At 42.8% G+C, this 16,587-nt stretch overlaps 1 protein-coding gene across 13 annotated transcripts in view; it reads left to right on the top strand.

Moving 5' to 3' along the window:
- Positions 1 to 16,587, top strand: part of FAM81A (family with sequence similarity 81 member A) — a 129,248-nt gene that overhangs the window by 77,613 nt on the left and 35,048 nt on the right. For all 13 annotated transcript variants that reach the window (XM_054513510.2, XM_064570401.1, XM_054513506.2 and 10 more), the window contains one exon: positions 13,321 to 13,439. In XM_054513510.2, coding sequence (XP_054369485.1) covers positions 13,321 to 13,439 — 119 coding nt within the window. The remainder of the gene's footprint in view (positions 1 to 13,320; positions 13,440 to 16,587) is intronic.

The raw sequence follows: 16,587 nt of genomic DNA, 5'->3' as shown, positions 1-16,587 counted from the left end.
TAGAGAGGGAGAGAGGGCGAGGAGGATGGGCAGAGGGAGAGGGAGAGAGAAAATATTAAGTGGGCTCCACGCCCAGCACAGAGCCCAACATAGTGCTCATCTCATGACCATGAGATCATGACCTGAGCTGATGTCAAGAGTCAGGCTCTTAACCGACTGAACCACCCAGGCACCCCTCCAATTTCTTTTGATTACAGAAACTTGATTTCCTTTTGGTATTTCCTTTTCTTTCATTGGTTACAAACTGGATGGCTGTTCATCAGGTGCCTTATCACCTTTTTAGCTAGAGAGGATTGGAACCCATAAATTAAGCCAGAGCATTGAGACTCTCACTCCCTGGAACTTGAAATCTGAACAGAGCAATCCAAGGAGTGGAAATGGTTGGAGCATCTTACCTGCAGCAGCTGTGCCTGTAGGACGCTGGCCAGTGTTCCTGCCCCCTGAACTCTAGGAAACACCTTTTATGTCCCTTTCAGTCTGGACCCCCAGCTGCCCTGTTGGTCGTGTGCCTCTCTCCCCTAATCCTTCCAATAAATTCCATCTTTTCCCCTAAGTTTGCTCAGAGTCAGATTTCCATTGCCTGCAACCAAAGAACTCAAGTGACATCAGAAGGGCATAGGAAGTTTAAAAGATCACTGTAGATAATCTACACATTTTGGGAAGGTGGTGTTGGTATTTAGAATGATCTTTCCAGTTTTCTTTTTGTGTGCTAAAGCAGTTTTATCCCAGAGGCTGAATAACTTGCCAACCCCAGGTTGGCATCTTTACTAAATTGAAGAACCCCAACTTAAGGATTTCAATTTTGGAAAAGGGTAGAGATATATTAGGGGGCTGATATCCCTGCTGTACCCAAATCTAGAGAGGGAGATAGATAAAATCGAAGCAGTTGGGGATAAATCATGATTCTCACATTCCCATCCCCTTAACCAATGGCAAAGAAGTGTTTCATAAACAAATATAAACACCCCTATGTTTCATGTCAGAAAATACTGTGACTTCTCCATTCTTTCCATGCCCAGCATTTCCCTGGAGGTAATCTGCTAGCTTCCCTTTGCTCATGTGGGTGGTAGGCAGACTGGAGACTGGAGCCAACCTATTCTGGCAGTAGTTCTCAGGTAAAAGCATAGAATGTAACTGTGCCCTTAGAAAATCCTGGACTTGGAGCACCTGGCTAGCTCAATTAGTGGAGCATAGGACTCTTGATCTTGGGGTTATGAGTTCAAGCCCCACGTTGGGCGTAGAGCTTAAAAAAATAAATGAAATTTAAAAATTAAAAAAAAAAAGAAAAAACAAAACAAGAAAACCCTGGCCTTAATTTTTGCTGTCATCGTAAAAGGTGATAGTGCTTTGGCTGCAGCTGTGGGGCCAAGGAATAATTTCCTCTTTGGTAGCTGCTATGTACTAATACAATGATCAAAACCATTTTAAAACATAACTTCTAAGCTCAGTGAAGCCCTAAATGCTATTTAATAGTTTTTTTCATTATGAGAAGACCTCTCTGTCAGCTCTTCCTTTGCCTTGAATTCCCTGTCCCTAAAGGTATCCTGTGCACCCAGCTCTTGCCACGGTTACCACAGCATTTACTGAATAGGACTGGCATTGTTTCTTTACAAGTCTGTTTCTCCAATAGCTTGTGAACTCCTCAAAAAGAAAGAAACCTTGTCTGAGCCATCTATGCATTGTCCAGCACAGTGTTTGGAGCAAAATGCCACGAATGCTTATTAAGTGAATAAATGCCCAATTCATAGTGAGGCCAGTTGCAGATTTGCTGGTAGCAGGAAGAGAAGAAGAGACCTTGGAGTCATCTGTGCAGACTGCAACCTTCTCAGATGAGGCATCCAAGGCCCAGGGAAGTGAAGGCACTTGTCTGAGATCTCAAGGCCAAGAAGTGGCAGCGCTGAGACTAAACCCAGATTGTTAAAATCCAAAAATATGTTCCTTTTCCTCTTGGAAGCTCTTCTAGAACTCTGATCTTAGATAGCCAACTCTCAAACGTGACAGGGAGTGCTTTTCAGCCATTCTTTGCTTTCTGAGTATCTCTACCCCTTCAGGGAGAATTTCTTCATGAAAGTAGGTAATTCCAGCTTTAGTTCTCACTGAGTTCTCTCCCACCCCATCATTCCTTTGATGCAAGTTCATTAAACTGCTCCATTATAGTTATTAGCAAACATCCCTGCAAATCCAGCCATCAGTCCTGTAGGCTTTTGCTAATTGTTTTCCTTAAGGTGTGTTTTTAAAATGTGATTTTTGAACGATTTACAATGTAGTGAGTTTTAAAGTAATTTCAATTCTGCTGTTTTTCCATCCAAAACACGTTGTATGTAATGATTATTCTTGTCTGAACCAGACAGCACTCTTTTCCATTTACATATATTTTTGGATTTGTGGTTTTGCAAATGAAAAGATGATTTCCGTTGTAGAGAGGAAAAACTGAGTAAAATCTGATTCTGATAAAAATGTACTTTGCATGTATGAGCATTTACTTTTTATAACTGGTAATAACTACATATCATTGTAAAGTAACAGAAGGAAGTTTGGAAATTTAATAGACTCCAATATGAAACACTAATTATGTGGTTTTATATATATTATGAGTCCAAGCATGTTTACCCAAACATAACTAAAGTTAGGAGGCTTGATGAGATATCAGAATTGCCACATTGTAGCCAAAATTTGTTAAAGCAAAACCAGGGTGTAGATTAAAATTTAAAAAGTACTAAAAGGAAGTCTTCATAAGTAGTATAAAATTGGGATGGTGGGTATTATGCAAAGGCAATATTTGCATATTTAAAGAAAAGAGGTGTGAAGATATTCAAACCATATTTAAATGACATGAGAGATATATTTTTGACTGTAGATTCTTTTTTTCTTTTTTTTTTTTTAAGTAGGCTCTATGCCCAATGTGGGACTTGAACTCACAACCCCAAGATCAAGAGTTGCATGCTTTACCGACTAAGCCAGCCGAGTGCCCCTTGTCTTTAAATTCTTTTTTCCTTTTTTTTTTTTTTTTTAAGATTTTTAAATTTATTTGAGAGAGAGAGAGAAGGAACGTGAAGGGGGGCAGAGGGAGAGGGAGAAAGAGAATCTCAGGCAGACTCCCCACTGGAGCATGATGCCCAATGTGGGGCTCGATCCCCAATATGGGGCTTGATCCCAGGACCCTGAGATCATGACCTGAGCCAAAATCAAGAGTCAGACACTTAACGGACTGAGACACCTAAGTGCCCCCTTGTCTTTAGGTTTTTTTTTTTTTTTTGAGATTTTATTTGAGAGAGAGAGAGAAAGCAGTAGAGGTGGGAAGGTCAGAGGGAGAAGCAGACTCCCTGCTGAGCAGGGATTCCAATGTGGGACTTGATCCCAGGACTCTGGGATCATGACCTGAGCTGAAGGCAGTTGCTTAACCAACTGAGCCACCCAGGCACCCTTGTCTTTGATTTTTAATGAATTTCTTCAGTGAATTGCCTGGTTTTCAAATTATTCTTATTACTGGTTTACATGTGTTTTTCAGTTCAATAAAAAAATTTTACTGGGTATTTGTTTTGTTAAAATCTGTCCCCGTGGATGATTTTGTATCACAAAACTAAAGCTGTAGCCATCTCAAGATGTAAAGTTCACTCCAGACTCTTAATAGAGCTATTCAAATTGAGATATGTTAATACTGTATCTTGGCAAATTTGCCTTGATAAGTCTTTATGATTCTCTGTCATGTGACTCTGATCATAGTACACAGGAAGAAAAGTAAAATATATTGTCAAACTAGCCTATGTGATCCTCAAGAGCTAGAACTGGATCTTAATTTTTCTATTGTTAGCACCTCCCACACTGTCTAGCACATAGTAGGAGCTCAAAAAATGTTTCATAATCAAAGGCTCTGGGGGACCCTGGCCCTTCCAAAACCCTGTAATTGCCCATATTTTATCAGCAGGTTCCAGTATCAAAATAGATGACTCTTGTGTGCTTAGTACACAGTAGGTGCTTGATAAATGTTGAATGAAAGAATCTATTGTTTTAATGCATCCCCACCCATTGTCTCCGTTGGCAGTTTGCCTTATGATGTGGAGTATGTTATCAATTATTTATTCCTTGGAAACATTCCACAAATAATCATCATCATTGTAAATTTAGAAGAGGTAATGTGGTCAACTATGAATTAAACATGTCTAGATTATCTGTATTGTCTTTAAGATTTTATCAATCTCCAGAGGCCGACTCCTGATAAGCAGTCCACGGCCCTTTTGTTGGTGGTAAGCTTCCCCTTCCGTGACACTTTGATGGCTTAGGAAGTGGTTGAGACCCCCATGTGTGCTGAGGGTTTTCACTGTGTCTTTAGACTTTGGGGAGCCAGGCAGTGGGGTCTGCTACCTTGCTGGGCAGAATCGGCAGACCTACTCCTGATTTCCATGTGCTCAGGCTTCATAATGTCTGTCTGGTGTGGGGTGGCTTTGACCTAGTTAGGTTAGGGGAAACTGTGTCAGGCCCTCGCCTGTTGATTTGATTGTACAGGATTTGCTAGTTTAATAATCTGCAGATGGGCTACTGGAGAGTTTTCCCTGAACTCAAGTGATACCGCAGAGTTGTGCCTTACTAGCTTGTCACAGCAGAGGTGTGGACAATCATGTTAGCATATAGTTGGATGCACAGATGGAAACTTGGTTTAGTGTGCATCTAGCACCATCAGCAAAGAGAGTCTAGGCTGCCGGACTTCGTGTATTTTACCTAAACAGGGAATTTCAGCCCGCAGCTGTGATCTTGTCCCATTGGAAAAGGTTTATCAGCAGAGGGACTTTGATGTTATCTGTATTAGTCAGGGTTCTCCAGAGAAACAGAACCAATAGGTTATTTATTTATTTATTTATTTATTTATTTATTTATTTATTATAAGGTATTGGCTCACATGATTATGGAGACTGAGAAGTCTTACCATCTACCATCTGCTAGCTGGAGACCCAGGAAAGCCAGTGGTACAGTCCTGAGGCCTGGGAGCCAGAGAGCTAAGAGTGTAGACTTTGGTACAAGTTTGAGTACCAGAAGTGCTGAGGGGCAGGGCGAGATGGATGTCCCAGCTCGGGCAGAATGGGAATGCCACCTTCCTCCTCCTTTCTGTTCTACCATGGCTCTCAAAGGATTGGATGATGCCTACCCACTTTGGGAAGGACATCTACCGGTTCAAATGCTCATCACTTCTGGAAACACCTTCACAGACACACCCAGAAATAATGTTTAACTAGTTATCTGAGCATCCCTTGGCTCAGTCGGGTTGACATATAATTAAGCATCCCATTATCAAAATTTGGTTTGTTTTGAGGATACCCACTAGATGTGGCTTGTCATGTGACTTGGCTCTAGAGGGAGAAGACAGTGAACTGAATGCAGGTTGAGCATTTATGCAGCTCTGTTGATAGAGTTTTTTCAGCATAAATTAACAAATTGGTGTTCTGCTCTCGGCCCTTGTCACTAATACATTTAAGCTTGCCCAAGTCCATGTTTGAGGGCCTGATTACCTCTGGACACTGGCTAAATATAATCTCGGAGACTTGAATGTGGAAGACCAAGTCCTAGAACACAGAGCTAACTTCACTGATCTCTCTTGGGAGCCAGGCATCGTTAGGAGCACGGGGGTTACAGTGGTGACTAGACATGCAAGGCCCCTGCTCTTCGGCCTGCTGCATATTCTAGTAGGGTTTATAGCCAGTGAATACTAAGTAACCAAGGTAATTTCAGCCTCAGTCCGGTGCTCTGGTAACATGAAGGAGAGTGATTGTGGGGCTGTCCCAGGAAGAGGGTGGGTTAGGTAACGTGTGAACTGAGATTTGCGTGACAGAGGGGGCCAGCCAAGCCAAGGTGGTAGTGTGGGGGGAGGAGACACACAGGGCAGAGAACATTCCAGAGAGAGGAAGCTGCAGATTCCAAGGCCATAAGCAGAAAGAAGCTTGGCATATTTGAGGAGCAGAAAAAGGACCAATGGGATTGGAGTGTCATGGAATGAGTGGGGCAGGTGGGTGGGGTGTGTGGGAATAGGACCAGATCTTTAGCCTTGGAAGTTATGATGGGAAGTCTGGAGTTTGGAAATGGGAAGCCATGATTTAATTTTAAGCAAAGGGACTTAATTCAAACACTTGGTTCTAGGGAAAGATTAGTGAATAAGACAGACAAAAACCCTTGCCCTCCTGTTGCTTACAGACTGATTTGTGTTTCAAAAAGATCACTCTGCCTACTATACGGGGAAGAGTTGTAAGGGAACAAGAATGGAGGCAGGGAGATGGGTTGGGGGCTGCTGTGGCAGTAGAGGGGCAAGGTGATTAGGATGAGAGGAGTCACGGTAGAGATGGGGAGAAGTGGATGGGTTCTGGATCCGTTTCGGAGGTAGACCTGACAGGACTTCTGGCACATTGAAGGCAGAGAGACTTCGTTTAGGACTTGGCAAATTGTAGGGACCCCTTGAATGTCCATATGGAAATGCCAAGAAGGCAGTTTGATATGAAGCTGGAACTCTGGGAAGTTTTAAGTCCTATTGTAAAGATGAAAAAGCCATGTAGGGAGATACTATCTTATGAGGCCCCACCTTGTTGTAGTTGGGCCTTTCTCCAGGTGATACTGGAGTTATACTTTCTTTTCCAAATCCTCACAAATCTGGGAAGAGTTGGAGAAGGAGAAACAAGCAGAGCTGTTTCTTTCCAGGCCATCCGTAGGCAATACTAACTTGTCTGGGTGGGCGAGGTCCGGGGGTGGGCATGGGTCCATATCACCTTTGGATGCACAGCATGATACAGTGTTGTAGGGCTCATACGGGAGCGCCATTTCCTACTGTCTTCGGGAAGGGAGATTTTGTTTTTTTTGTTTGTTTGTTTGTTTTTTTAAAGATTTTATTTATCTATTTATTTGAGAGAGAGAGAGAGAGAAACAGCATGAGAGGGGATAGGGTCAGAGGGAGAAGCAGGCTCCCCGCTGAGCCGGGAGCCCGATGTGGGACTCGATCCCAGGACTCTGGGATCATGACCTGAGCCGAAGGCAGTCGCTTAACCAACTGAGCCACCCAGGCGCCCGGGAAGGGAGATTTTGTAAAGATAGGTCATATCTTAGAAAAAATAAATGAAGATTTGGGATATCACTTTTTCCAAGTGTCTCTTTGCTCTGTGAAACATTATTGTATGGTTTTAGGCCATGCACTTACCACTCTATAGTCTGCTGCTGCAGCTGAGTTCCCTCCCTGAAGGCAGGCCTGGGGCACAGCACATGATGGACATGCAGAAAATAGGTTCTTGAGTTGAATTGACAATAATGGGGTGGCGATGATAGAGTAGGGATGTAACCTGTTTAAAGTAAACACATCACTTTGATACATTGTTCCAAAATGACAAATTAGGGAACCTTACTGGCTGTACAGAGGGTTTGTTTTTCCGAGGCTTCATCAGAGAATTCTCTAATACCTTGTGTTTTCACATAACTTTTCAGTAACGTGAATATTGCATTAAGTTTTGATGTAATTCTTTTTGGTATTATTCAAAGAAAGCACTCCTGATACAATATCTTACTCATCTGCTTAAGAATTCTGAAAGTTAAATGGGCTTTTCTTATTTGTAAGCATTAAAACACACTCACACACACTTTTTTCTGGTTATAGAAATAATGTAAGGCCTTTGTGGAAAATACAGAAAAAGAGGAAGCAAACATAATCCCCCTCTAGAGAGTAGCAAAATGTTAATATTCTAGTATTATTTTATGTGTATCTTATACACAGTTGGAATCATGCTGTATATTTATTTTGTACCCTTTCTTTTTGCTTGATATTAAATTGTATACATTTTCTCTTATTTTTAAAAGCTCTCCACGAACTTCTAACTGGTTGCATAATAATGTATAGATACCTTGGAAAATACTGGGTATATCTTACTAGGAAGGTATCTTTGTGTATACGTTGTCAGTTTTGTTATTATTTCCTTTAAGATTAATTTCAAGAGCTAGAGTTACTGGATCAAAGGTTATGAACATTGTGAATATATATATATATATATTTTAAAGATTTTATTTATTTATTTGAGAGAGAGAATGAGAGAGAGAGAACAAGAGCAGGGAGCGGGAGAGGGAGAAGCAGACTCCCCGCTGAGCAGGGAGCCCGATGCGGGACTCGATCCCGGGACTCCAGGATCATGACCTGAGCCGAAGGCAGTCGCTTAACCAACTGAGCCACCCAGGTGCCCCATTGTGAATATATTTTGATGGATCATGTCCCAGAAAGATGTATCAGGAAGGGCCAACTGTGCATTTTTCATTTCGACATACATTTTAGTATTACAAATTAAGAATATTTGCTTTTTTAATATAAGAAAATGGTATGATTTTTTAATTTTTAATTTTCAGTAGACTTCATTAGTGGAAGTGTAAGCTCACAGCAACACTGAGCAGAAAGCATGGAGTTCCCATAGACTCCCTGTCCCCACCCTTGTAGAGCATCCCCCATTATCAACACACCACAGTGGTGCATTATCATGGTATGACTTTTATTTTCTGTTTCTTTGGTTACTAGAAAGATTGAACCTTTAAAAACCGTGGTGTTTAATTCTTTTTCACACCCCTTTTGTGGGTTGCTGTTCATTTTATTTGCTTAGTGATTTCTTGATTGAGAGACAACTCAGACGAAGTAGGATTGGTTATAGCCTTTGTCATTTCTGTAGCATCTGATGCAGTGTTCTTCCAGGGGTCTGTGGGCCTTGAACTTCTGCCTTTCTGAGCCCGTACCCTAGCTTTGGCTCTCTGGGGGCGGGGCCCAGGGATCTGTGTATTTAACAAGCCACCTGGGGATTCTTATGCACCCTAAAGATGCTTAAGAACCCCCCGGTCTTAAGCCTTATAATAAACAAAGGTTTGAAGCATTACCTATAAAAAATACGTACTGCTTTCTATAAACTATAACGAGTAAGTGTTACTTCCTATGAAAAGGCAACACCAGCGCCTTTTCATCAGTGGGAGAGTGTCAGAACCAGATTAGTCAGATCTGAAGTTTTCGCACAAGAATGTGTTCAGATGACTAACGTTTTGTCATTCACAGGTATTGTAGCTGGTTTGCATTCTTCTTAATAGAGCTTTCTTCATTCAGAAAAAGCTGGAAACTATAGCAAATAACAGATAGGTCTAGCAGTTCCAAATTCCTCTCAGCGAAATATTCCGTTTTACTGTCACTCCCATCTCTACTGGCTCCAACCGGCTCTCCAGTAAGGAAAACACAAAGGCCTCACATTGCTAATTTCTGCTTTTTTACCAGGGAGTTTGAAAATCCTAAAAAAATGTATGTAAGTGCAGTTGCCTGCATACTTAAAAAAGAAGAGTTGAGAAAAGGCAGCACAGAAACGACTTAGGTCCATCTGTGCACAAGTCTGTATGTTGTGCTCCGTGTGCCACAAGGGTAGCTACCCTCTGTCACCATGCGAGCTGTTACAGTGTCAGTGACTGTATCCCCAAGGCCGTGCCTTTGTATCCTGGTGATGTACTCATTCCGTACCTGGAAGCCTGCGCCCCCCACTCCCCTTCATCCCTTTTTGCCCATCCCCCACCCCTCCCCTGCGGCAACCATGTTTGTTCTTTACTTATGGGTCTATTTCTGCTTTTTATTTGTTTGTTTGCTCGTTTGCTTTGTTTCTCCACTGTGAGAACACAGTGAGAAGGAAGGCAGACAGCCATCTGCAAGCCAGGGAAAGGACCCCCCCCCCCCGCCCCCGCCCCAGAACAGACTGTGCTGGCACCCTGATCTCAGACTTCCCAGCCTTAGAACTTCGAGAAATAGATGTTTGTTGTTCAAATGCCACTCAGTCTGTGGCATTTTGTTCTTGTAGCCCCAGCTGACTAAGACAGGACGCTTAGGAGATCTGGGTACGGCATAAAATTTCTCCCTCGAACTTAAATTTTTCAAAAGTCAGTGGATGAGCTAGAGGCAAGGATGATTACGTTCATGAATTAGTTGCCCACAAGGCAAAGTAGAAGAGATGCTGGAACATCAGGGCCAAATACAAAGAGAGAGAAACCATGAGGGGAAAGAGAAGACTCGGGGGACAGATCTAGGGCATGTGAATAATTGGAGTTCCAGAAGGAGACAAAGAAACAGATGGAGAAGAAACAATAGCTACATAGAAGAATAATCTGAGACAACAGATTGAAAATTTCACTGAGTTCCAGGTAGAATTGAAATTAAAAAAAAAAAAAAAATCCACACTTAGGTACATTCTGATAAAACTGAACTCCAAAATAGAGGAACAAAATCTTACAAACTTCTAGGTACAAGGAGCCAAGAAGCGTAGAGAGGAAGAAGCACCAGACCTGTCAGTCTTGAAGTTCACTGGGAGGAAAGGCCTTGAAGTCAAGAATTCCATACCCTTTCAAATGATCCCCACCCTTCCGGGGTGAGGGAAGGAGGATTATCAACATGGCAGGGATTCAGTCTTCATCCAAGCGCCTGATCTAAGGGAAGTGTTAGGGACCCTTAGATAGGGGAAAATGAAAAGGAGAAGCCCAAAGTAGTCAGTGATCCACAAAACAAGACCTAGAGTATTTCATGTAAATGGCTATTGAAGGATGCCTAGGACTGGGTAACAGAAGCGCTGAAAAAAGAAGAAAAAATTATTGAAATAGAAGCGATATTTTACAAGCAAAATTCTAATTATAACCCAACTAGAAGTCCCAAGTTATTTTAGCAAAGCCGAGTTGGGGTGAGGGAAGGAAAGTAAAATCCTTCCCAATAAGCCATCTGGGTTGGAGGGTGAAGGAGGGTGGGCGTGAGGTTTGCTGAGTGTCTCATTTGGAGGAGGGGGAGGACCGCGCGGGAACAGAGCCTGGAGTAGACGAGTGTGGTTATGGACGCGGGGAAGGGAAGGGAGACATTCATGGAATAGCAATGGCCAAGAACATTCCCCAGTTCACAAGGGGAGGGAGGACGATGCATGGCAACCTGATTAAACCGGTCAAAATGAGGAAAAGGAGCGAGGAAGCAACATACATTGTCTATATAAACTGAGATGAAAGGTCGAATGAAAGCACAAACAGAGGGCAGTGTCATGATCGAAGGCATTCTGTGGAGCGAGAATAACTGTGGCTTTGGGCAAGCTACTTAGTATCTTCGAGATTTCACCTCCTATGAAATGGGGATAGTAATGGTACCTGCTTCAGAGGGTACTATGTGAGGGTTAAGTGGGTTAACATACCTACAGCATGCAGAATAGGGCCTGGCGTCCAGTTAAACCAAGCAGGTGTTTGCTCTCTTATTTATAGAGCATTGTTACAATGTTAACGTTAGGCGAGAAGAAACAACATTAAAAGCACCACATCAGAAGAGAAGGTTACCATGTAATGGTTACGGCCACTTTTATCACAAATCTGTATGTGCCAAATAAGATGGCAGCTAAATACGTAAGATGAAAAGTGTTAAAAATGTAAGGAGAACTTGATGAAAATATTTTACAAGGGGGGATTCATAAAACATCTTTCACAGATGGAGAGAACTACCAAAAATAAGATCTAGAGAGAGTGAATAATGGAATCAGCAAACTCAGTCCTAACAGACAATATTGAACCTTTTGTTCCTGCAGTGTTATTTTTGCATGAAACATTTAATAAACACGTGCCACAAAGCAAACCCTAATACATTCAAAAAATTAAACATATCACAGACCATATTTTTGATCCTAAGCCAGTAAAAGTAGAAATAAATAAGAAAAATGACCAAAAAACTTACCTGCTTGAAAATGAAAAAACACAACTCTAATCCTTAGATACCTCAATGTCATCAGATCAAAGAGGAATTCAAAACTGAAAACCGTAAAAAGGAAAGCACTTCACACCCAGCCTATGGACACAGCAAATACTGTTCTAAATAAAGTCTTCATTATGAAGGAAGACATAAATAAAGGAACTCAATGCTCATCTTGTAAAATAGCTAAAAGAGTGAGTCAACCAAAAAGGAAGCAAGAAGAATGTAAAAATATGAAGCTGACGTTAATCAAATAGACAAAAATGTTTAAATGGTTGAAACGGAAAAGATATAAGAAATCAAGAGCTTCTTTGCAAAGGGGAGGGAAGGTGGTGGTGGTGAGGGCAGCATGAGGGACAGAATCAAGGTGGAGAAGGGGAGGATGGGAAGGAAGGCATGTACGAAAAAATAAGGAAATAGAAGAAACGTCTCCTGTGACCTAGGACTCAGGTTCTCCAGTCTGTCTGTCCGTCTGTCCGTCTGTCTGTCGTGCTTCAGCTTAACCTCTTTCCTTTTTGGGGGGCAGCATGGCAGAGCGGTTACAGTGTAGGTTCTGGAGCCAGGCTGCTGGGTCAGTCCTGGCTGGTCACTTGCCGTCCATGTGACTTTGGATGTATCATATCAGCTGCTTGTGCCTCAATCCTGGCCCGTAACACGGGGGTCCTGAGAGCGTGGATTTGATTTGGTGCATGGCGGCGTGCAGCAGCACCAGGCTCCTCTGTCTGGTACATGCTCAGTAAACAACCAGGGGTGTCCTCACCATCCCCATCTCCATCATTCCTTCGAGGATTCCCAGGATGGATGCTCCACAAGGCCACACTTCCGCTGGGCCACCTGATCTTCGAGCAGTGCTGCTTTCATTTAATGCCTTTCTAAGAGACACCATTCTGCCTTTCCAGCATAAATACTGTTCTCAGATAAGTGCTAGAAGAAGATCAGCATTTGCTGTCTTTGCTGTATGCTAGGCATTATAAGTGCTTCCTATGTTTTATCTCATGTAACATTCACAGTGCCCTGAAGAGTACAGTCACCATTACTATGAACAGATGAGGACAAGGAAGCTAAGAGAACTTTACACACTTGCCCAGGATCACACAGCTAGAGGAACTGAATTTGGACCTGTTTGACAACCCCTGCCCATCCCTGTCCCTGCTTGCTCTTAATTTTTTGCTTCCTGATAAATTTAGGGAGTGTTCACTTAAAGCAGTGACTACTGAAAAATAGCCTGGGGTGGTAGAAAGAGCTCTGAAGTGTATAGCAAATGTCCAGGGTCTTAGTCCTAGTCTGAGCTTTGCCCCGTCCTACAGCGGCAGGAGAGGTGGGGCGGGGGGCGGCGCTCCACCAAGTCACGTGACATCCAAGTCTCAGGGTTTTTAGTGGCAGATTAAGGGACTGGGTCTGTGTGAGATCCCCGAGGTCTCTCTAAGCCCCTGCTTCTCTGTATACGTGTATATCAGGTGGCTGTTAAAAAGGAGCCTCTTATGAATGCGGTTAAATGTTATTATTTTTGCCAAAAGTATAAAATTCTTTTGTGGCAGCATGTACATTCTCAGATGACCCTCTTGGTGGTTTTTTGTGTTGCCCAGGTACTCCAGGAGCAGATCCGGGCCCGGGACAACATCAGCTACGGAACGAATTCTGCCTTAAAGACTCTGGAGATGCGTCAGCTCTCCGGTTTGGGAGACCTTCGGGGAAGAGTGGCAAGGTAGGTGGTCGGATGTGTGGGACTGTATCTGTCAAGAGCTGTTTTTCGGGGGGGTGGGAGGATGGGTTAGCCTGGTGGTGGGTATTGAGGAGGGCACATTCTGCATGGAGCACTGGGTGTTGTGCACAAACAATGAATCATGGAACACTTCATCTAAAACTAATGATGTAATGTATGGGGATTAACATAAGAATAAAATTAAAAAAAAAAAAAAGAGCTGTTTTTCATCAGCTCCACTTCGCAAAGTATATATTCACAAAGCCCCAAAGCAAATTCTTTGCATTCTTCTAGTATATCCCCTCCTTTGCCCATAAAATCTAAGGTAGAAGTTACACCTGATTATGAGCATGCCATAATTTCTTATGTTGCTGCAATTGGTGCTGTGTTCAGGGAAGTAAAGGTTGGGAGAGCGAGCTGACCTGTGTAATTTGGCATTCGAAATATTATGTTTATTGACCCCAATAAGATAAAGTTGAGACTTACATTTTGTGTCTCTTTTAAAGTTTTCATTTTCCTTGTAATTTATTTTTATTTTATTTTCTGAAAATATTGGTCTCCCATAGATTAGAAATTTAGAAAAAGAGATCTTTGACCTCAGATGGTATAGAAGTTGCTGTTCCATCCCCTTGCTACCGAAAGCATGCTCTGTGGACGCAGCATTGGAGTCACCCAGGAACCTGTTGGAAATGTACAATTTCTAAAATATTTATGGGCCGCTTCTGCCCTCTGCTGCCGTTAAGAGTCAAGTACAAGTCTACTCGGGAGCTGTTCGAATCAGGCTGATGTGAAAATGAGGGTGGTCTGTAAAGGGTTGGATGGAAGAAAGAACAGGACCCACAGGATCCAAAGCCTCTGTGGAGCAGAGGAGGGTAGTGTTGGGGTATTTGTGCAGACAGCACATGAAAGGGCCTTGAATGCTGGGCATGTGTGTTTGGGTCTGGTAGGTGAACATCAGTCTCAGCACAGGGCTCCGTGGATTGAATGTAGGCCTAGTTGTGTGGTTTTCTATTCTCATTTGGGTCAGCTCCAGTCTTCTTGGTATGACCCTTTGTGGTGAACCCCACTGACCTTCTTATCTCTCTCACCCTTGGCACTGTATCTTTCAGCAGTGATCCACTATTTGTTATTCCCTGAATGGGCCATGCTCTCCTATCTGTGTACCTTTGCACATGCTGTTCTTGCACTCAGCATGCCTTTTCCCCCTTTTTTCTAACTTCTAGTCAGCCTTTCAAGTTCAGCTCCAATGTTGCCTCCTCCAGGAAGTCTTCCCTGATAGCCCACTCTCCTGAGCTCCCCTAGCATTCTTTTCTTTTGAATCTGTCTGTTTTCTTCACTGTCTTGGGACAGAGTACCGTATCTTTTACTTTTGTAACATGTGTGCATAGAACAGTTCTGTGGAAAAGAGTAGATACTCAATAAATGTTTGTTTGGATGAATTAATGATCTAGAAAATCACTGTAACAGGACTGAAAAACCTGGATTCCTTTTGTGGAGATTGGCTTAAAAGCAACCCCTTTCTGCGATACCTCCCTGAAGAGTGAGGAATTAGAAGGGCTTCATAGCTACAGGGCAGAGCAGGGACTTCTGGAAAATTTGAGGATCTGCCTATGCACTTTAGTTGCAGATGAAGATTAAGTGGGGCCAAATATGGACGAGGCCTAGCATAGGGCATGGCATGGCGTGAACACGTAACATGAGGGAGCGCTTATTACCACAAGGGCAGCAGCCATGAAATTATCCTCATGAAGCTGGTTCCAATTACAAAATGGAGAGATGACCTTGAAATATTTTCAGGAATTTTACATTTTTCCTCTGCATTTTCTTACTAACTTCTCTACCCTGCAGGTTCCTTCTCTGTAACAAATACTTTACTCTGAAACAATCACACACATTTGTTGTGAGCACCCCCTATTTTTGCTTTGTTTTGTGGCTCTACCAGTCTTTCCCTGGAATGCTAATGAGACTTGTTGTTGAAATCAACTTACGTGAAAAAAAATTCATTGGCGAAGTTTTGGCTTTCTTGCATTGAATTGGAGGAGTATAAGCTTTTTTTTTTTTTTTAAGATTTATTTATTCATTTGAGAGAGAGAGAGAGTGTGAGCAGGGGAGGGGCACAGGGAGAGGGAGAAAGAATCTTAAGCAGACTCCATGCTGAACGCAGAGCCCGATGTAGGACTCGGCACAGGGCTGGATCTCATGACCCTGAGATCACGACCAGAGCCAAAACCAAGAGTCGGATGCTCAATTGACTGTGCCACCTGGGCACCCCAGGGGTATGAATTTTTTAAGTGATAGTCTTAAATTATTAGGCTTCTGTATTGTTTCAGGTTTTATTTTCTAGCATTTATGGATCCACTGTTGATTCACTGATAGGAAGCAGGCCCCGCGGCTTCCTCTGTGATTCTGCTGGAGGAGAGAGACGCCCTTACCCCACTAAGAGTGGCACACTCTGAACAGGACTTTCTCAGAGGGTTTCCCCTCCCCCTAAAGTGGAGCTAAGGGAGTTCAGCTTTCCCGTTCCTACTGGAACAGTTGGTCCTTTACTTTGCCTTCTGCTCAGCGGCCACTTCCAGTTTCCTCTACAAGGTCTTTTTTTGTGGCATCAGAGCCTTAGAGGAGAAATAGCTTCAGACTGAGGCAGACGCACAAATTCCCTCAAGGTAAGCAAGTCCAGGTGCACAGGAAAAAAGAGATAAATTAGACATCATCAGATTAAAAATCTTAGGCTCTTGTAAATAATGCTGCCACGAACATTCACATACAAGTTTCTGTGTGGCCATATGTTTTCATTTCTCTTGGATATATATATACCTAGGAGTGTAATTGTTGTGTAATGTGGTGACTCTATATTTAACCCTTTTTTTTTTAAAGATTTTATTTATTTGAGAGAGAGAGAGAGATAGTGAGAGAGAGTACGAGTGGGGGGTGGGGAGAGGGAGAAGCAGGTTCCCCGCTGAGCAGGGAGCCTGATGCGGAGCTCGATCCCAGGACGCTGGGATCATGACTCGAGCCAAAGGCAGACGCTTAATGACTGAGCCACCCAGGCTCCCTGTCTTGTGGTTTTGATTTGCATTTCCCTACTAATGGTGCTGAACATCATTCAGCGTCCTCATTCGTCATTCGTACGTCTTCCTTGGAGAACTGTTTA

Source organism: Mirounga angustirostris, unplaced genomic scaffold, assembly GCF_029215605.1.
Source record: "Mirounga angustirostris isolate CCGP_5_RB_7025 unplaced genomic scaffold, mMirAng1.0.hap1 SCAF_9, whole genome shotgun sequence".
NCBI classification, from domain to species: Eukaryota; Metazoa; Chordata; class Mammalia; order Carnivora; family Phocidae; genus Mirounga; species Mirounga angustirostris.
The sequence above is the reverse complement of the archived record's forward strand: the minus strand, read 5'-3'. Positions and strand labels throughout refer to the sequence as shown.